Source organism: Piliocolobus tephrosceles, chromosome 16 (genome assembly GCF_002776525.5).
Source record: "Piliocolobus tephrosceles isolate RC106 chromosome 16, ASM277652v3, whole genome shotgun sequence".
NCBI classification, from domain to species: domain Eukaryota; kingdom Metazoa; phylum Chordata; class Mammalia; order Primates; family Cercopithecidae; genus Piliocolobus; species Piliocolobus tephrosceles.
The window spans coordinates 59,353,153-59,375,182 of record NC_045449.1 but is presented as its reverse complement, the minus strand read 5'-3'; the positions used below and the strand labels follow the sequence as shown (position 1 = coordinate 59,375,182).

At 41.9% G+C, this 22,030-nt stretch overlaps 1 protein-coding gene across 8 annotated transcripts in view; it reads left to right on the top strand.

Moving 5' to 3' along the window:
* Positions 1 to 22,030, top strand: part of CEP112 (centrosomal protein 112) — a 558,138-nt gene that overhangs the window by 488,275 nt on the left and 47,833 nt on the right. For all 8 annotated transcript variants that reach the window (XM_023212015.3, XM_023212013.3, XM_023212018.2 and 5 more), the window contains one exon: positions 15,505 to 15,594. In XM_023212015.3, the coding sequence (XP_023067783.2) occupies positions 15,505 to 15,594 (90 nt within the window). The remainder of the gene's footprint in view (positions 1 to 15,504; positions 15,595 to 22,030) is intronic.

The following is a 22,030-nucleotide window of genomic DNA, read 5'->3' as shown; positions in this document are numbered from 1 at the left end:
GAAAAAACCGATGGATAAATATAACATAGTAATACCCTAATGCCGTTTTCCAGATTGTCTCATAATGAGTGGACTGCTGGCCCTCACATGGGTAAAATGAGGTCTAGTAGGACTGGGTAGTTGAAAGAAATGTTTGTGTGCGTATGTGTATTTTACACATTTTTGAAGAGAAAATGGAAAACAAGGGACGTTTCTTCCTATGTGTAACAAAGAACCAAAAACTGGGTGAGTTGAAACAACGAGAAGCTATTATCTCACAGTTCTGGAGGCCACAAGTCCGAAGTCAAGGTGTGGGCAAGGCTGTGCTCCCTCTGAAGGCTCTAGGGAGGAATCCTTCCTTGTCTCTTTCAGCTTCTGATGTTTCCCAGCAATCCTTGGTATCCATGGCTTGTAGATGCCTCACTCCCATCTGTGGCCCCGTCATCGCAGGGCCAACCTCTTCCTGTGTGTCTCTTCTCGTGAGGACGCCCATCATACTGGATTAAAAGCTCACTCTACTCCAGGGTGACCTCATCCGATTAGGTCTGCAAGGATCCTATTTCCAAATAAGGCCACGTTCCGAGGTACTGGGAGTTAGGACTTCAACATGTCTTTCTGGAGGATATAATTCAACTCATCACTTCGTGTAATACCCTGTAGTTTTGGCTCCACACTAATAGGGAAGCTGTCGGAATCATTGTGACTATTGAATCTGTGACACAAAAACTTGTTTTTCTTTTTGTTTTTTGTACATTTTAATTCATTAAAGACTAAATATCTTAATATTAATAGTAAATCTAGAGCATTTGGGGACACAGAAGGCTTCAGAAGGATGGAAGCAATAGCAGGAGAATGGCATTCTAGATATGATGAAGACAAGACCCACAGAGCTCACAGGGCAATGTGTGGAGCTGGGCCCATTGGTGGCGAGAGGTGGAGGCTGAGAGGCAGAGGGACCTGGGCCATTTCCTGTCTGCAAGACTTCGCAACTGTGTAGCCTTGATTAGCCTCTAGAAACCTTAGCTTTCTCTCTCTCTCTCTCTCTCTCTCTCTCTCTCTCTCTCTTTTTCTTGAGATGGAGTCTCACTCTGTTGCCCAGGTGGGAGTGCAGTGGTGCGATCTTGGCTCACTGCAACCTTCACCTCCCAGGTTCGAGTGATTCTCCTGTCTCAGCCTCCCAAGTAGCTGGGATTATAGGCACCTGCAACCGCACCTGGCTAATTTTTGTAATTTTAGTAGAGACAGGGTTTTACCATGTTGGCCAGGCTGGTCTTGAACTCCTGACCTTGTGATCCACCCGCCTCGGCCTCCCAAAGTGTGAGCCACTGTGGCCGCCCTTTGCTCTTTCTTATAAGGTGAGGTTTCTACCTCAGAGGGACATTGTGAAAGTCAGTAAAGCTGTTAAAGCCACAGCACAGTGCCTGCACGTTGGAGCTAGCATGACAGCTTTGAGTTAGGACAGCAATCCCCTCTTATGCACAGGGGTTACATTGCGAGATCCCAGTGGTTGCTTGAAACTACAGACAGCAATGAACCTGATGTATCATATGTTTTTCCTGTATATACATACTTATTGATATGGTTTGGCTCTGTGTCTCCACCCAAATCTCACCTTGAATTGTAATAATTCCCACGTGTCATGGGAGGGACTGGAAGGGGGGGTAATTGAATCATGGGAGCGAGTTTTTCCCATTCTATTCTTGTGATAGTGAATAAGTCTCAGAAGATCCGATGGTTTTGTAAAGGGCAGTTCCCCTGCACATGCTCTCTCTCTCTGCCTGCCTCCATGTAAGATGTGCCTTTGCTCCTCATTCACCTTCCGCCATGATTATGAGGCCTCCCCAGCCATGTGGAACTGTGAGTCCATTAAACCTCTTTCCTTTATAAATTACCCAGTCTCGGGTATGTCTTTATTAGCAGCATGAGCATGGACTAATACATTTATTATGAAGTTTAATTTATAAATTAGGCACTGTAAGAGATTAACAACCATAATAAAATAGAACAATTACAACAATATACTGTGATAAAAATTATGTGGTCTTTCTCTCTCTCCCTTTCTCTTTCTCTCCTCTCTCACAAAATATATTCTTGTGTGTACTGTACTCATCTCTTTTTGGACCACAGTTGACCATGGGTAACTGAAACTAGGGAAAATAAAACCTCAGATAAATGGGGATTCCCATATATTGAGCACAGTAAGAAAGAAGTCCAAATGGATACATGAAGCTAGTTTAGGAAGGGATTCAGAGCCAGGGAAGAAATTTTAACCTTGACAGGATAAGGATGCAGGGTGCAGGATGCTAACCTTGACCCATCCTGCATGCCAGGATGCAGGAGGACACAACTGGGAAAGAGTCTGGAATCCTGGAGGTAGAAAAAAGAGTCTGGAATCCTTCTGCAGAAATCAGGAGGTAGAATGGAGTCATTTCAAATAGAAGTTAGGCCAGGTGCAGTGGCTCACGCCTGTAATCCCAGCACTTTGGGAGGCCGAGGCGGGCGGATCACCTGAGGTCAGGAGTTCAAGACCAGCCTGGCCAAACTCCATCTCTACTAAAAATATAAAAATTAGCCAGGTGTGGTGGCAGGCGCCTGTAATCCCAGCTACTCAGGAGGCTGAGGCAGGAGAATTGCTTGAAGCCAGGAGGCAGTGACAGCCTGGGCAACAGAGCAAGGCAGAGAACACAGTAGAATTAAAATATACAGAAAGGAAGGGGGGGTGGGGGAAACAAAAGAAATTGAAGGAATGTGGGCAACTAACTAGGAGGGAGAACAGAGAGAGTGGGGCTCACAGATGATTGTGAGATTTAAAACCAGGAACTGGGTCATTGAATGAATGATTTTGTCATTGATCAGCAGGACAGGTGGAAGGGAAGCTGGTTGAGGGGGAAAATTATGAGTTTGGTCTTGGACTTGGTAAGTTTGCGATGATGGTGAGGCCACCATAGATACACATAAGAGAGACAGTTGGAGATGTCAAATTAGAGGACTTGTGCGATCCTGAGTGTGGAGATGAGTGTAGGAGTCGTCACCAGGCAAGCCCTACTTAGAGCTAGTGTTTCTGTTGCCCATCAGGCAGGGAGCTGGATGTCATGATACGCATTCAAACTCAGTGGCTGTAAAATGGAACTCATGATCTTACTTCCCCAAAACTGTTCCTTACATGGTTTCTTTTTTGACACCATACTCTAGTGGTCAAGCCATTGGCATCATCATTCCTGTTGAATCCGTGTCATGCAGAAACCTAGTTTTCCCCTTCCTTTCTGTATATTTTAATTCTACTGTGTTCTCTGCTTTAGTTGATGACAGCACCCAAGCCACCTATGCTGAAAGCCTCAGAGTCCTTCTTTAAACCTCCTTCTCACACCTGGCACATTCGTTGCATGACCAAGCCCTGCAACCTCTCTTGTGGCTCTGCTGCCATCCTGGCACGTGCACTCCCCCAGGCCCGTCATTTCCTACCATCTCCTATCCAAATCAAGCTTATCTCCCACGTGTTACTGTATGGACTCCTGAGGCCTCCCAGCCATGACAGAGTGAGCTCCTGAGACAGATTTTCTTGTGTATTTGGTTACACGGTCTGTAAAATTGTGCTTTTTTATTCTTTTCATTTTCAGAGTTTCTAAAGCATTTCTCATTGACCAAAAATGTAATGTCCTAAGCCTCATTCTGTATTCCTGGCCTTTTTACAAATGATCATGAAGCTTATGGGTGTATTTTTCTGGGCCTGGTTTTCTCTTGTGTACTGAGAGGGCTGAGTGGAAACTGATCCTTGCCTCTGTCCTGTCCCATAGATTCACCCATGTCTTGCCAAGACTCTGTTAATTGTCCCCAGCAGGCCTCCCTGCCACTATTTTCCACATTGTCACCTGAACATTCATCCTGTATTGTAAATCTGATCATCTTAGGCACTTTTGTGGTTCCCATTCCTACAGGGTAAAATCTGTAGTCCTCCTGGCGCACAAGGCCCTTCTAAGCAACGCAGGCAGCCTCTCCTGGTTCAAAGCCACCCCTCTGCTTGGCCATGCCTTCAGTGTAGCCAACACGCATTGCAGGTCTATGCCTTCGTGTCTTTCCCTCTGCGATTGACTCCCCAGGGCCACTCTCCTCTCCTCCTGGGAAACCCTCCAGCTCCCACGTTGCCTCCTCAAGGAAGCTCAGTGTGTAAACCTTCCCCGGCGTTTGTTGCTTTCCTCCTGTGTTCAGTCGCAATGCTTGGTAAGACTTCTTTTTGGCAGTACTCATGTGGTATTGTAATAGTTCCTTTATAAGCTTGCCATACACATTAGATTAGATGCTTTTTGAGGGTAATGTTTAGTACCACGTCTAGTACATGCTGTATGCCCATAATATAGAAATACTTCCATTAACTTATGAAATTAATGATCCGAAGGACACAGTGTACAGAAAAAAGACTAGAGAGGTAAGAACCTAGTTAGGGAAATATCCACAAGTGAGAGAGAAGAGGAGGAGGAGGAGGAGCAGAAAGCACGTGGGAAGGAGGAGGACAGCCTGACATGGTGGTGTCAAAGGGAAGGATTTCTGGAAGGAGAGCATTCTAATAGTGCCCAGTGCAACAGAGAGGTCCAGGAGAATCGAGTTGTGGAAAAGGCCACTGGGTCATCAATAAGAGAATCATTGCAACCTTGCAGAGAACAAGTCTCATAATTAGTTAGAAACCAAAATCAGATCACTGATGAGGAAGGAGTTCACTAATGAGGGAGAAACAAGGGTACTGGAGTCAAACACTTGAGAAATGTGGCCAAGAAAAACAAAAACAGCCGGGTGCAGTGGCGTGCCCCTGTAGTCCCAACTGCTTGGGAGGTTGATGTGGAAAGATCACTTGAGCCCAGGAGGTCCAGGCTCTAGGGTGCTACGATCACGCCTGTGAGTCACTGCACTCCGACCTGGGCAACATAGTGAGACCCCCATCTCTTAAAACAAACAAAAGAAATGTGGACAATTTCCTGAAGGGCAGATGGGTAAAGACAACAAACCAGTGTAGACCCTGAGAGGGACATAGCAGAAGGGAGAGAGCAACAGTGGTGACCAGCCCTCTAGAGCATGAAAAAAAGGGCACTGATAGATGTGTTATTTATTAAAAAACAAGAAGGGAGGCCATTTCTAACACTTGAGGGAGCAGACTGGATAAAACTCAGTTATTTTTCTCTAGAGACAGAATGAGAGGAAATGTAGCTTAAAGGGGGAAAAAATCTGAGAATTTTAGTGGGAGTACCCCCACTGTTTTAAATGAAAGGCAACTTGCTCTTTATAGAGTTGGTTAATGTTACCAGTAAATGCTCATTACCGTAGTGTAAATAACACTTTCCCAAGCATTTCAGAGACCACTTAACAAATAATGGCAGGGCAAAGGCTGTTGCTCTTGTGAAGTTCAGAGCCTAAAATGAGAAAAGAAGTTAGATAAATTCACAATAGGAAGAGATCTATAAATATGTTACCATACAGGGAATATAGTGACAATGGGAAATAGTTTAATCTGTGTTGGAAATATTTCATGGAAGAAATGAATCTTAACTTCAGTTTTCATGGAGGAGAAATACAGTCTGGTGGAGGGGATTGGAAATGATACTGCAGGCTGAGGGGATGGCGTGTGTGAATGATTACTCTTTGTAAGAAAATCGAAATTTAAATGAATGGCTTATGGGTCCTCCCTCTTCCCTGGACTTGCACTGAAGAGGGGTGGTCTGTGAGGATTTAACAGTTAACACTCTGTTTCGCAGAGACTGAACTCAAGTTCCAGTGCTTATCACCCTGGCCAGACAAGGAAATGCCTCTATGATCTTACAAAATCCTAGCTGTGGTTCTTGAATTTGATCCTAGATTTCTACCACCCGAGATAAGAACTTGTTCACAAGTGAAGCTGTCTCGAGCGACGAAGGTGGGGAAATGTGCTTTGAATTTCCTGAGTAGAAACAGACTGGCCCCTTTAAGAGGAGATGTGGGTAATGTCAGGATGGTCTTTTGTGTGACTAGGAAAACATGAATGAGGTGCGTTAGGAGATTCCGGCTTCCTTAGATCATCAAAGTCTTGAAATAACATGATTTCTTTTCCTGGAACCCCTGTTAACACCAGGAAACATTAACTTTTTTAAAAAGTACATTTTTAGGACCTTTAAAGGAAGTCCTTTAGGAATTTGAAGGACTGAAAATAGGTGAGAGAGAGAAGGAAAGAGAAAACACGAACACTTTTGTACTTGGAGAATAACAAACAAGAAAAACTCTTGCTCTGTATAGTGTCCACAGTTTTTTGCCTTTTATGTTGAATCAGCAGCCTAATAAGTACTACAACAACAGCTCATATGCAAGTGCCGTTTCTCGTCCATGTGGTTTGTCATTTGTCGCAACAACAACTAAAAAGTTTTCACGTGAAAGGAATTTTGCCTTATGTGAGGAGTAACATTTGTATTGGGTAAAAACCTCCAAATACCTCTTTTCCTTCACATCAATATCACAAAAGAGACAAAATTATCAGGGTTTTTTTTTTTTTTTAAGAAAAAAAAAATAAATGTTGCTTGGAATGTGAAAAAAACCGAAAACCTGAACATAAGCCATAGGGGAAAAAAATTATACAGTTCTGCTATGAATACATTAGTGGCCTCTGCAGTAGTAACTGCGGCTCTGGCTTTAGATCTGCAGCATAACCTGTTTTCCATGACTGTAGAATCACTAATAAAACTGTTTTTTATGGTTTGTTATTCATCCTGGGTAGGTCTGAATGAAGAAATCGCTTTAAAAGAAATCTTGAGTGGCATTTCAGTTAAAGAAGACTAGTTACTTTTGTTAGTAGATTTAGCCTATTTAAAAATAATAATAAAACAGAAACTATAGTGGCCTCAGTAAATAGCCCATGAGACCACCCAGTAAAAATGTCATGCTGCCACTGCGTCACTTTCGGTAGCCCCAGATTTACCGCTCCTTGTGTGGATGACAGGGCTTGATCCTCTTGCTTTGTCCTAGTCATTTACAATATGATTTAAAAAAAAAAAAAAAAAAAAAGTTTGTAAATCTCACATGAAAATAGAGCAAGATTTTACTGCTTTATTTGTGTTTTACCTTAGCCTTCATTTAACAGTAGTAGAAAGAAAAACATTTACTGTTTCGGTGTCAATTTACATTGCAAAAGGAGACCTCATCAGAAATATTATCAGCCCAGTTAATAGATTGAACTGGAGTAATGCTGCTTAAACAAATGTGGGCATTATTAAGAAGGTAATTAAGGTTTAAATGAGAGTCACCCTTATTTCACCTTTGTAATTAGTGTCTCTTCACTGTAGTCACAGCTCAGGCATCACATCTCTCTGAAGGACCAGGCAGCCAGGGGAAGAGAAGTTTACGTCAAGATTTTATAACTTAACAAATATTTTATGACATACATTTAAAAATCATCTTACATGTTTTAAATGGAAAACAGACCATTACCATGAAAAAATAAACATTGAATTGGATTGTATGTAAATTATACCTCAATAAAAATAAAAATAGGCCTTCCCTTTCTAGTTATCTTCTCCTTCAGTCAAAATACGCACATCCTACCCCCTGGTCTCTTCATTCTGTCTTCAAAACATTCATGGGGTAAATCCTCCCGCATCCCTCCTGCCCACTGAGTGGCGAATGAATCATCTGTTTTCTCCAAAGTAGGATAGTAAATTCAAGCCTCATGAAGGAAAGGATATGATGACCTCATTTTTTTTTAAGTGGGACTTTTCTTCTTTTTTCAGTGTTTTGACTTTTTATTATGGAAGCTTTTAAACATACACAAAAGTAGGGAGAAGAGTACACAGAACCGCCGTCTACCCGTCACCCTGCTTCAGCAGTTTCCCGCAGTTTGCCAGGGTGACTTCTTCTTGGCAGCATCTTTAGTATAAATACTCTGGCTTTTTCTTCTTGTTAAAACTCAGCTATGCAGAGCTTGCAGCTCGCAAGTCCCCCTCTCTGCGTTTCACCCAGCGGAGGTTCAGCTGGTTCCTTGTTTCACGGCCACAGACTGTACCCAAGGCCCTTAAAATCCACAACTCTACCGACCCCAGTTTTATATTTATATAGGGCAAAACTTTAATCAACACTCTTTTTGCTTACATATGGTTCAATCCAGTTTATTTTAAATAACAGAACACTATAGCATTCAAGGTTCCCGCTTCCCAGAGGACATGTGGATGAACCTACGAGCAGAACCAAGGAAAGGATCCATTTACCCTCTGCCCCTTCAGGTATGGCAGGCCCAGAAAAATATGCTCATAGACCTCATGATGATTTGTGCAAAGGCCAGGCACTACTAGCATTTTATCAAGACTTAACAACACAGAATGAGGCAGAATATGTGTCAAACACATTACATTTCAACTCAATGAGAACTGCTTTGAAACTCTCTAAAAGGGGGCAAGAACATGACCCTACAAGCTACATGACAGAAAATGTGTAAGAGAAAGTGTCTCTGGAGTCCACTCTGCTAGGACGGTGTTTCCAGGACCGCTGACTCAGAAGGGTGACTTTTCTACTGCTGATGAGTCTGTCTTGATTTGCAAGTGGATTTTTCCAAATTTCTCATACATAGAGTTTTGATAAAGATGGGAAAGTAGAGTTTGAAATTGTATTCTCTGATATGAACTTGCAGTACTGATATTCTGAGCTATAAGCTGAAGACCAATTTGTATGCTTAGACAGCCTGTTGGGAAAAGGGTAGTAAGGTAACAGCTCTTGGGTTGCTGGAATGGAGTTGGCTAAGAAGTGGGCCAAAGGCGAGATCAGAAATCTCTAGAAAGATGTCTGGTCTTGCTACAACAATACTACATCTGAAAGCCTCTCTCTGTTATATACCTTGTATTCTGGAAACATTTAAAAAAAATTTTTTTTTATCATTGTGACATAGTATATCTCTCTTCCAATAAAGTTTTCCTTTATTAAATAACCTTTTAACCACTTTATAATTAAAATGAATTTGTGTTTCATTTATTCATTATTAAAAGGCATGTATCTGCCATCACTGTATTCTTGTTTAATTGACTCAGAACTACAAGAGAAAACTTTGTTTTTTAATAAGACTCCAAATAATTCCTTAATGCGTGGTTTTACAAGTTAAGGAGTGGCTTGAGCTGAATTATGTTCATACATTTTATTAAAATAGCATTGACTAAGTTACTCTTTTTTCCCCAAACTCACAGAAAAGCCCCGCACTGTCACAGGTGCCACTCAGTGGGCACGTTAGCTCCCAGGTCTTTTTCCTCACCCTGAGGAGCCCATTAACATGTTTCATTTTTTACACTTTCATTTGCTCTCATTATTTTCAGATTTGAAACAAACAAATCAAATTATCCTACAACGCTCTCCCTTTGAAAGAGTGCGGTGTGCGCTCGTTGTTCTTGTGGAGCTTATTATGTCATTTACATTTTTCTTCTGGAAAGCGTCATTCTTTATTCCCGACCAGGAGAAAGCACTCTGAAAGTCAGGAGCGCTGTGGCTTCCCACAGCCAGCTGACTTACATCATATTTAAAGGCAGATTTAATTGGGAGAAAAGAACTGTCTTTTCAGTAATGATGCCATTTAACACTGCAGAGTTAGGAGAGGAGGGACAGTTCTGCAGAATAAACAGTTTAACTGTTCAAGTTGGGTTTTGTTTTATATTTTTGACCCAGTATTGGACATTCTATTCTTTAATTATCTTGGGCTTTTTTCAGGAAGAAACTAAAAGTTGTGATTTTGTGTGTGTGTGAAATGTCAAATTTGAAGGTTTTTTGAATAAAGAAGACACAACTTAAAGTCCCTGGTTGTACTTACTGAGCAATTGTGGTCATTTTCACATAGTCCTTATGTCAAATTCTGAGGTTGGAACTCTAATAACCTAATAATTTTTTAGAATATAAAACCAGGACCAGCCGCCAGTATAAACTGTCATTTTCCTTTCATGCAGTACATGTTGACTTTTTTGAAAGTGAAATATTATTTGGTGATTTTTCAATTTTTTTAACTGATCTTTAATAGTTAACGAAAGTCATTTCTAAATACAACTACTTTCTCTGATTAACTTTAGAAAGATCACATTTTATGTCTTTATGAGGAAATTTTTAAAGGCCTGCCTTTTTGAAAAGCAAATGTAATTTGAATTCCATTTTAATAATATTGATAAAACATAGTTGACTTCATAATCTGTTCACTATATGAAGTACGGAAAAAGGATCAGATCTACTTTGCTACGCTGCCTTCCTTGGAACTTTCTTTCAGCTGGATTTCCGTCATATGTCATCCTAACTTCTCCTCGATTGCCTCCTGCCTATCTGGGCTTTCACCAGCTTTCTGGGCCTCCATCTCCTCCTTTGCCTGTCTGAGTGTGGGCATCACCCAAAGGGCAGGTTTTAGAACCTCTGCACCTCTGTCTGAGAGCATGCCCCACTCTTCAGACCCACTGAGCAATGTGATCTGCTAGCTAGGGGTCCTAGCGAGCGCTGGTTGCTGTACCATTATCCCTTGGACAGGGTGGCTCCTAAACACAAAGGCTTATTTCCCACAGCTCTGGAGGCTGGGACATCCAAGATCAAAGCACCAGCAGATTCAGCGTCTGGGGAGAGCCTGCCTGAGTCCTAGTTCATTGACACCCATCTTTGTGCTGTGTCCTTTCATGGTAGAAGGGGCCAGGAACCTCACTCAGAGCTTTTAGAAGGGCACCAGTCCCATTCTTGAGGACATTCCCTCCCAGAGGTCCTGCCTCCTACTAGCTTTGAGGGTTAAGATTTCATCATATGAATTTGGAGGGGACACAAATATTCAGACTCTAGCAATAGTTCCTCCTTGAAGTCCCACCAGCACCTTCAGCCCAGCATGTCAGAAAGCACACAGCCCCACAGCTTCTGACTTGTGCTTAGCAAGAATTCACTATTCTCTGGTCATTCCATCTCAAAGCCTTGGGGTGTCTCTGAGTCCCTTTTTTCCAGTGCCCTGTCAATGGTTCCACTGCACCCATGCCCTTCTCCATATCCACCACCCTCTTTCCAGGCCTGTTGTCTTTGGCTTTCACTTTTGCAGCATCCTCTTTTTTTTTTTTTTTTTAATCCCTTGACTTCACTGAGCAGAATTATTTCCTCAAAACTCAAGAGAAAAACGCAATTGGGCATGAGTAGGGCCAAATGCTTCTGTGGAAAAAGGAAGAAAGTTAGCTTCTGGCCTTGGCATTTGGGAGATGACAAGTGACTGGTGTGCAAACTGACTCAGGAGAGCAGTGGGGACAGGGGGCAGGTGTAACGGGGTATGTAGTGAATGGGGGAGGATGTGGGATGCCGAGTGTGGCACTCTCAGGGTTCTGCAGGTGAAGGCAAGGAGGGAGAGAAGCCAGGAGGTGGGGAACAACTCTTCATTTAAGGGAAGGGAGAGGCACGCCATCTTTCTTTTCTGTGAAGTAAAATTAAAAGCAAAAAAAAAAAAAAAAAATTAAAGGAGTATTTTATATTGTAGCAGAAAGCAGACAATATATTATCAATTATTATTATGACATGTGTGTGTATGTTCAGAGACAGATACAGATATTTGGAGGATATATGTGTATATTTTGTGTCTCAGGACACACAATCACCTTTGGTTAAATGTGCCCCATGAAGGACGGTCAGAAGCCCTGGTGATTGAAGTAAATCTCTTTAGGGAGTAGAGTTCAGATGTTTATGAGTTCCTTCCACAAACATGAATTCAGTGTCACCTGTGTACCAGGCATCGAGCTGGCTTGTCACTGGGCTTGCAGAGATGAAGAAAGGAGGTCCCTGAGCTGCAGTTGCGTGCAGACAGTTGCATGCCACCCAGACATGTCAATTAATTCCCTGAAACACTAGATGGATGCAAGTCCAGAGAAGCCCATACTTAGCTCTTGTATTGATCAGGGCAATGACATCATGGAGCAGAGTAGGTGTGGTAGGGACTTCCAGGCAAAGAAAAGAGAAAATCAGTACAGACTGGGAAAGAGGCAGCATGGAGTAGCACAAGCATATTGAATTTGAAGTTACAGAAATGTGTTAAAATTCCAGTCCAGGCCGGACATGGTGGCTCACACCTGTAATTCCAGCACTTCGGGAGGCTGAGGCAGGCAGATCACAAGGTCAGGAGATCGAGACCATCCTGGTTAACATGGTGAAACCCCGTCTCTATTAAAAATACAAAAAATTAGCCAGGCGTGGTGGCACACGCCTGTAATCCCAGCTACTTGGAGGCTGAGGCAGAATTGCTTGAACCCAGGAGGCGGAGGTAGCAGTGAGCCGAGATTGTGCCACTGCACTCCAGCCTGGGTGACAGAGCGAGACTCCACCCCCCCAAAAAAAAGAAAAGTCCCAGTCCAGTGCCTTACTGCTAACCACATGGACTTGAACAAAGTAGTTAACTGCATGGAGCCTCAATTACATCCTTTCCAACATAGATGAATAATACTGGGTGCACAAAATTGTCGTAAGGGTTAAAAATAAAATCCACTCTGTGGATGATAGCTCCTGTTATTATTGCTGGTAATGACATCTGCACGGCACGCCAAGGCTTCCTATGGCACAGCGTGACTGGAGACCAAGCCAGTTGATGAAGGCCCTTGGATGCTATGCTAAGGAGTGAGAGCTGTCTCTCAGTGGGGCTGGAGTGTTGTTTCAGCATTTTAGTCAGGGAACAACATAATCAGATTTAAGTTTAACAAGATCACTGTGACAGTGGTGTGAGGATGGATTAGAGAGCAGGAAAAAGTGGGGACAAAAAAAAATGGATAAATATTCTTCCCGATACAGTAATCATTACTTTCCCCAATTATGCCATAAGAGAAGCTGATGAGATCCTATTTATTGGTAGCTATGAAAGTCGGGGGCGGGGGAAGGCTACCTCATCAACAAGCACAGGAACTATTGCATTCATCCTTTTGGAAGTAGAACACAACAGAATTATAGACAATTCAAGAATGGAGAGATTTCCAAGCTCATTCTCAGACCTGGTTGAGTTGTAGATTTATAATCAAGTCTAATATCAAAGACACCCTAAAGCATGCAAGCTCACTCACAGACCATTTCAGACACCCTGAAGCATGCAAGCTCACTCCCAGACCATTTCAGACACCCTAAAGCGTGCAAGCTCACTCACAGACAATTTCACTGTTTAAATTCGTTCTTAGCCTGGGGTCCATTCACGGATGGGCTTCAGGCAATCTAGGAATGCCCTACAGTGAAAGGCAAAATCATAAAACTATGGTTTTTCTCCTTCTAGGGAGTAACTACTTAGCTTTCATCAGATGCTCAAAGGAGTCTAGAACCTCCCAAAAGCTTAAGAACCACTATTTATCTGGACATAAAAAAGACTGGCATTGTGTTGCAGGAATCTTTAATGGACACTAGCTTAGCCATTGTGTCTGAACTCGTGTCTCCACCTGGATGTGTAGTAGGCGTTTCAAACTGAACCCAGCTGAGGCCGAGCTCCAGCTCCTCTGCCCCAACACCTGTTCTGTCTCTGTGAATGCCAACTGCAGTCTTAGCTCCTCAGGCCAGAATCCCTGGGGTCCTGTTTATTCCTCTCTGCTTCCACTGTCTCAGGACCATCAACTCTATTTCATACCTGGACCTGATCCTTCCTTCATCAGCTGCTACCACCTGGCCCCGCTCTCCATCTTCCCTTTCCCAGTGTTGCAGTGGCCTCTCCCCTGCTCTCTGCCTCTGCCTTGACCCCCAGTCTGCTCCTCTCAGGCCTCCCCACCCTGCTCCCTGCCTCTCCCCTACTCCCTGCCTCTGCCTTGCCCCTCAGTCTGCTCCTCAGACAGCAATGAAAGCAGCACCGGCTCCCCACCCCCCAGCAGCTTCCTGTCCACCTCTAGGCAACATCTAAAGCCGTTGACCTGCAAGACTCCATGTGACCTGATGTGACTTGAACGCTGTTATGTCCTTGACCTCACTGCTGCTGCTTTGCTCACTCTCAACAGTGACCTTATGGCTTCCACAAACATACCATCTCGGAGTCATTCCACATGCAGCGGCCACTGCTTGGAAGGCTCTTCCTGTGGAAGTTTACATGTGACTTGCTCTCTCTTGTCCTTCAGGTCTTTGCCCAGATAGGCCTTCTTGGACCTGTTTAAAGGTGTTTAAATTTAAACACCTTTTTAAAATTGTTTAAAATTGCAATCTGTTTAAAATTGCAATCCCCGCTTCCTCACACCACTCTAGAATGTCCCCTTCCCTGCCTTATTTTTCTTCTGCACTCATCACAGATATATAATACACTTCCTGTTTGCTTATTGCCTACCTCCACCCCATTATAATCTAAGCATGTGAATGCAAGGAATTTTTTTTTTTTTTTTTTTTATTGAACAGAACAGGGTCTCATTCTGTCACTCAGACTGGAGTGCAGTGGCACACTCATAGCCCTCTGCAGTTTCAAACTCCTGGGCTCAAGTGATCTTCCTGCCTCAGTATCCTGAGTAGCTGGGACCACAGGTTTGCACCCCCACACCCAGCTAATTAAATTTAAAAAATTGTAGAAATGATCTTGCTATGTTGCCCAGGCTGGTCTTGAATTCCTAGCTTCAAGTGATCCTCCTGCCTTAGCCTTTGAAAGTGCTGGGATTACAGATGTGAACCACTGGGCCTGACCAGGGTTTTTGTTTTGTTTGGTTTGGTTTGGTCTGTTTTCTTTCACTGCTCTGTCTAGAGTACCTATTTCAATTCTTGACATAGAGCAGGAACTCACTAATATTGACTGGATGAATTGAATTTTGTGAATTTGACACCTTTGCTGTTACCACCCCATGCATTCTGCTCACTGTAACTTTCCATGTAGTATTTCTATAATGACACTGGACTGTTTGAATGGACAATCCAGTGTCATTATAGAAATAGTACATGGAAACTACAAGATCTTTTTCAAGTTCACCTCTTTACCTAACATAGTAATCGATGCAGTGATAATTATTGGTCTTCGTGGTTTCTGTTTCCCATATCAACCTGAATTCTATTTCAGACAGCTACTTGGCAACTGAAAGAGTTCACCTCTGACCATTTCTTACAAATTCCTCAAATTTCATACCATTCTCTCTGACTTTATAAAGAAATTCATGTATGGCTACTATAATTTTCTCAAATTATCTTAATATAATTTTGAAAAATGTTATGCTAGTCAGATATGACAATTCCTATCTGTCACAATGATTCAGAGTATAAGTGTATCTTGCAGGTGTCCTGAGGGAACCATTTTCATTGCAATAGTGTTATGCTTTATTACATATGCTTTATTACATGCTTGTGGTTCTGCACTAGAAGGATATGAGACACTTTAATATATGATTGACATCTGCCAATTTGTCTATTTTGTAACTTTGAAATTTTTTGTACTAGGTATTCTTAAAGCAGAAAACATCTTGGCCTGACACACAAAAGTCTGATATTGTTTGCCCGAATGCTTTGGAACAAGAGCAATAAACTAGAAATCTGAGGCCTTTTTAATGCCAGTTCATGGTGTAAAACTATTTTTTCAAGTGTGCTAATTATTGTTGATATCTTTATTTTATACTGTTTCAGGTTTTACAAGATGAATTAGAAAACCGTTCTAATCAGGTGCGATGTGCAGAGAAAAAAATACAACACAAAGAATTGGAGTCACAGGAACAGGTACCCTCTCCTTTCCTATTTGACTCTCCTGTTTACTTTCTCTAGGTCAAGAAGTGTGTGCGGCTGGGTGCAATGGCTCACTCCTGTAATCCCAGCACTTTGGGAGGTCAAGGTGGGTGGATCACCTCAAGTCAGGAGTTCGAGACAAGTTTGGCCAACATGGCGAAACCCCGTCTCTACTAAAAATACAAAAATTAGCTTGGTGTGGTGACGGGTGCCTGTAATCCCAGTTACTTGGGAGGCTGAGGCAGGAGAATTACTTGAACCCCGGAGGCAGAGGTTACAGTGAGCCGAGATCGCACCATTGCACTCCAGCCTGGGTGACAAGTACAAAACTGTCTCAAAAAAAACAAAACAAAAAAACAGTTTACGCATTACCTGTTTCAGTTATGATGCTTTGGGTGCAAGTAACAGAATATCCCACCCATGGTTGACATAAAAAATAAAGCAGTTTATTACCTCACAGAACAAGGAGTCCACAAGTAAAGCATTCTCATGGCTCTGCCGGTGCTGGCTTCATTCTAGAAGCAACTTCAAGATGGCTGCAGCAGTGCCAGGCATCCTGCCTAGATCTGCACTATTCGGAGGCAGAAAGGGGCTGCCAGTTTCTAGGGCCTAATGCATAAGGAAGTCTTTCCCAGAAACTACCCCCTCCCTTTACATGTCATTGGCCAGAGAAGATCACATGCTTAGCCTGGCATACCCAATCCCTGGCAAAAGAACCGAGTATACAAAACTAGCCTAGAGTAATCAGGACCCACATGCTGGTGATGAAAGTGGGAGAAGAAGGAAAACTGGAACAAAAAGGAGGGGAAATGGAGTGTTGAGTATGCAGCCAACAGTGTCTGCAATGTCATCGTTTCAAAATAAATGGATATTATTTTGCTTAGAGGCATAAATCATGTTTTCTTTTAAATTTCAGTGTTCTCCTCTTTCTTTCCATTCTTTTCAAAATAATGTAATTTAACCCAGAATAGTATGGCTGTGGCAATAGCTAATGACCTATTTTATTTTTAAATGACAGCATTATTTTCACCAACTCTTCTGGTTATAATAAATTACACTTAGTGGTAATTTTGACAATTTAAAGTAAAAAGTCAACATGTATCAATAGAGACCATGAATCTTGATGAAACCCTTTATAAATGCATTGTCCTCAGCCATTGAGTATAGCATTGCTAATATTGATCTAAGTGCCACCAATCCATTATGTACAGAAACAGTCATAGGAATTGATAGATGTTTATACTTTGGTTGTAAAACTCAGTACAAGAATATTGGCGTATTATATTAGCTTATTCTGAATTTCAGGGAAGGTGAAACACAAAAGTAAGGCTAATAGGGAAGGTTTTTTTTCTTCTTTAATCTCTGGAGATGTTTACAAACAGGATCCCATGGTAGAGGATTGTACAAAATGATGAAAGTAAGCACCTAATTGATGCTGACTGTTAATACGTAATGAATTGACTTGCCCTTCTATAATTCCTTCCTACTCGCTAATAAACTCTGTGTCATATGTATATCACATATGTATGTACATATCATGTATATAAGATATGCATAAATATACACATATACATATACGTTTTATACAATGTCTATGTATAGGATAACAAAATAGAATAATACTAGAATAAAAAATTAATAACTAGGCCGGGCGCAGTGGCTCACACCTGTAATCCCAACACTTAGGAAGGCCAAGGTGGGAGGATCAACGAGGTCAGGAGTTCAAGACCGGCCTGGCCAACATGGCTAAACCCTGTCTCTCCTAAAAATACAAAAATCAGCCAGGCACGGTGGCAGGCACCTGTAGTCCTAGCTACTCAGGAGGCTGAGGCAGGAGAATTGCTTGAACTGGGGAGGTGGAGGTTGCAGTAAGCCGAGATCACGCCACTGTACTCCAGCTTGAGAGACAGAGCAAGGCTCCATCTCAAAAAAAAAAAAAAAATGAATAATAACTATACCTTATCAAATGCTGACAAGATGACAGAGACTATACAAGAAGTGTTACACATACTGGTTCATTTAATTTTCACAATAATCACGTAAGATCATTATTACCATCTGCGTTTTGTGAATAGCATGCCAAAATCCAGAGTGATTGAGTAACTCATCCAAGATCACACAGCAGTAGATCCAAGATCACACGGTAGTAGAGGAGTATTCAGATCCATGTTTATCTGAGCTCCAAACTTTTGTTCCTTTCATGACAATTCTCAAGTTACATATCTAGCAAAAAAAAAACCTGAATAGCAATGATAGAGAAAGTAAACTTGTTAAGGATGGCAGGCAAACAGACATTGTGTTCCTGCTTCCTGGTAGAGAAGCAAATGCCATTGACTTTCCGTGGGCAGAGAAAAGCAATGAGCAAAGGAAGCACAAGCATAGCAGACTTGCCCATCATGTGCCAAGTCAAGGAGATGAAAATGCCTCCTCAGATGGGAGCATGGATTTGTTCATGTCAAATCAGCAGATCTAATTGTCACTGAAGGTCAACTGAGCCTCATCCTCTGTAGATGACGCTTGTAACTAAAAGAAGGAGAAAAGACGAGCTTCTTAAAGGCAGGAAAAGGTGCTCCCTGGAGGACTGGGGCTTCTCTAGTTTGTGTTAAAATATGACTTAAGGTAAAACTTTTGTTGACATCAATTTAATTCATGGCAAAACTTCACACAGAAAATTCCATAATATATTGAGAGTAGGGAAATTAAGAAATCCCAAATGAACAATAGAGAAGGATTCAGGAACTACTTTCAGTCTTTTTTTATTGACTTCTTTTTGATCATCAAAGTTGCTTTCATCTTTGTAGTGACAATAGCTTTTTAGAATATTTCTTACACTAATTCCTGATATCTTCTACTAGGCTACAGTTTACCAAAGAAATGTCAGGAAATACCCATGGGTAAAGCAGAATATTTCATCATCTTTGTAACCATGAGATGTTGGGTTCTTTCCACAAGGTCCTAGGGTGTAGCTAAAAAAAAAAAAAAAAAAAAAAAATGCCAGTTGTTTCAATTAAACTGAACAACAAATAATAGATATTTAACAAATACTGTTAATCTATATTTAACTTAATCTTTTATCTGAATTTGACCTACGTCCCCCTTTAAATTTGTGACACTAATACAAATAGTCAAAAATAATTAGAACTAGGCTGGGCATGGTGGCTCATGCCTGTAATACCAGCACTTTGGAAGGTCGATCACCTGAGGTTAGGAGTTCGAGACCAGCCTGGCCAACATGGTAAAACCCCATCTCTACTAAAAATACAAAAATTAGCCAGGCATGGTGGCGGGCACCTGTAATCCCAGCTGCTCGGGAGACTGAGGCAGGAGAATCGCTTGAACCTGGAAAGCAGAGGGTGCAGTGAACCGAGATTGTGCCATTGCACTCCAGCCGGGGTGACAGAGCAAGATGCTGTCTCAAAAAAAAAAAAAATTTATAACTGTTGTCATAGACACTTTTTAGGATCTGCTAAATATGAGTTTACTAAGATATCTAAAATGTTGAGATTGTTACATTATGAATGTATTTTTTTGTTGTTCGTCAAAGCAACTTCAATAACAGTAGCTAGTCTCACATCAGCCAATCAAACAACTAAAATGTGTTTGAAACAGCCCCTGAGGACTATCTTCTCTTTCTTTTCAAGCAAATATTGTTATCCTGATACTAGTTGCATTAAGGAATCAAAATTGAAACTGGCAGAATTACAAAAGACAATTTCCTAAGCTGCTTTTTTTAACTTGCTTGCTTTAAGAAGTTTAAATGGTTTCTGGTTTTCATTTAAGAAAAATTTCTGTTTTGATTCTATAAAAACAAGAAATGAATGAGGCATTTTAAAAGTTATGTTTTTAATTAAGAACAAAAAGCTGCTTCTCATCAGGTCGTGGTGGGTGGCATCTTCGTCGCCCACCACATGCCTTGGTGCCACCAACTCTCTCTTCTGTCCCCTCACGTGGACAGATCAGCACACGGAGTCCCCAGGGAAGGTGTACTCATTGGGAGGCACAAAGGGTTAATTTGCTCCTTGTGCAGATTCAAGAGAAATAACACTAATAGAATCAGGAAATAAATTGTCTAAGTCAGCTTTACCAAAGCGTGATGTTTTCTCTGATCAATAAACAGCTATTTAAAATCACCATTATTTTTATTCATAAGAGGAGGTAATAATTTCTAATTCCAGTTTAATCTGAGCAAGATTTTATCAAAGAAGGGAGATCAGAGCTTGAGTCAGACTTCTTCATTGTGCAAAGAAACTGAGTCATCAGGAAGGATGTGACTTCCCTAATGTACAACACAGTAGTGGCAGACCCAGGGTAGGTCTGTAAGTGGTCTGCTTACTCCCAGAATGTTATTTTCCACTGTGTTAAACACTCTGTAAAATGGATATATGCCATCTGTCACTCAGGTGCAGGTACAGATTAAAATATTATGGGTAAAACTAAAATTCACTGAGTTTCATTATTCACAACGGGGAGCAAACAATGTTTCGTTATTCACAATGAGACTAGATAATTTGGCTTGATAAATTATACAAAAGGAAAGGAAGAAAATAAATAGCCTAGAATTTTTCTTGGTATTCTTAACACTGAGTAAAGCATGTATTTATAACAAAGACACCAAACAATGTCAGATTCTAACATAACAATATGTGGATATTAACATTCACAGAGCAAAACCCCTGCTTCAAACTGGCTATCTTAAAATTTGAAAGTATGAATAGCTTTAATTACGTCGATCACTCAGTTTCCCAGAAGAATATTTTATTAAACAAATTAGTGAGAAAAAAACAATACTTCAGAGATGTTCTAATAAATAAAATACAATGCTGAGTGTTTCACAGGAGACTCGGTCTTTTTTTACTCAACATTTTATTCTTTTTTTTTTTTTTGAGACGGAGTCTTACTGTGTCGCCCAGGCTAGAGTGCAGTGGCGCCATCTCCGCTCACTGCAAGCTCTGCCTCCCGGGTTTACGCCATTCTCCTGCCTCAGCCTCCCAAGTAGCTGGGACTACAGGTGCCCGCCACCACACCCAGCTAATTTTTTTGTATTTTTAGTAGAGACAGGGTTTCACCATGTTAGCCAGGATGGTCTCAATCTTCTGACCTCTTGATCGTCCCGTCTCGGCCTCCCAAAGTATTTTATTCTTTTAATAGATATGTTTTGCTAAACAGTGTTAGGTCTGAGAAGAAACGAAGATGAATAAGTTACAGATTTTGCTCTCAAGGAGTTTACAGTCTGATAGAGTAAATGGGATGTGTATAAAATGTAGACCCCACGCATGGAATGGAAGTTGGTTCTTTTTTTTTTTTTTCCATAACGGAGTCTCGCTCTGTTGCCCAGGCTGCAGTACAGTGGTGCTGTCTCAGCTCACTGCCACCTCTGCTTCCCGGGTTCAAGCGATTCTTCTGCCTCAGCCTCCCAAGTAGCTGGGATTACAGGCACCCACCACCATGCCTGGCTAGTTTTTTTATTTTTAGTAGAGACAGGGTTTCACCATATTGGCCAGGCTGGTCTCGAACTCCTGACCTTGTGATCTGCCCACCTCGGCCTTCCAAAGTGCTGGGATTTACAGGCCTGAGCCGCACCCAGCTGGAAGTTGGTTCTTTTTCTAAATGGCTTGGAGGCTCAGAATAACAATATGCAGAAAGAACACAAGCACTGGTCCTTCCTTCCATCTTCCCTGATCCTGTGGGAAGGAAGGGGAGGATCTTTTACCACGGGAAGGTTAGGGTCCTACTGCCTAGGCAGTGTGTGGCACTTGCTAATTTGGGGTTTTTTCAAGAGCTTGCAGCCCTCAGGGGAACTGGGTCCTTCCAAAGCTGGTTAGAAGGGATCAGCATTCTGCCAGCCTTCTCTTGAAGGCACCTGGCTTCTACCTTGTCTTGCTGTCTTGGGCTGCCCCTGGGGTCCTTTTTGGTTTTCTGCTCAGTATTTTTTGCAGCCAGCTGGTTTAGTTCTAAGTCTCATCTAGTTTTGCAAGCATTAAAGACCTAGACTGTGCAGGCACAAGTGACTCATACATTATTTTAAAATAGCTAAAAGTCACACTTTAACATTTCGATCACAGCTTTGCAGCAACTAACTTCATATTTAAGGCCTAGACACATCAACTAATTTAGGAGACAGTAGTGACCAAAGACAGTCTCCATGGTAATTGTGTATATTTAGGAGTTGCAGGGTGGGGAAAGAGGTTCCCTCTTGGGCTGCAGGGTCCCAGAGACCCTCACCAAAGCACAGGGAGAGAAATCAGAAGAGGCTTCAAGGACTGTCATGATCTAGTGGGAGAAGTGCTGCTGGTTCTCAGTCTACCTTTGTCACTACTAATCATGTGGTCATGGGTAAGCCACTCAACCTTTCTGGATATTGGGTTCCTAATCAGTAAAATGTTAGTAAAAATATCTTCCCACAGGGTTCTTGGGAACATCGAAACAGGAT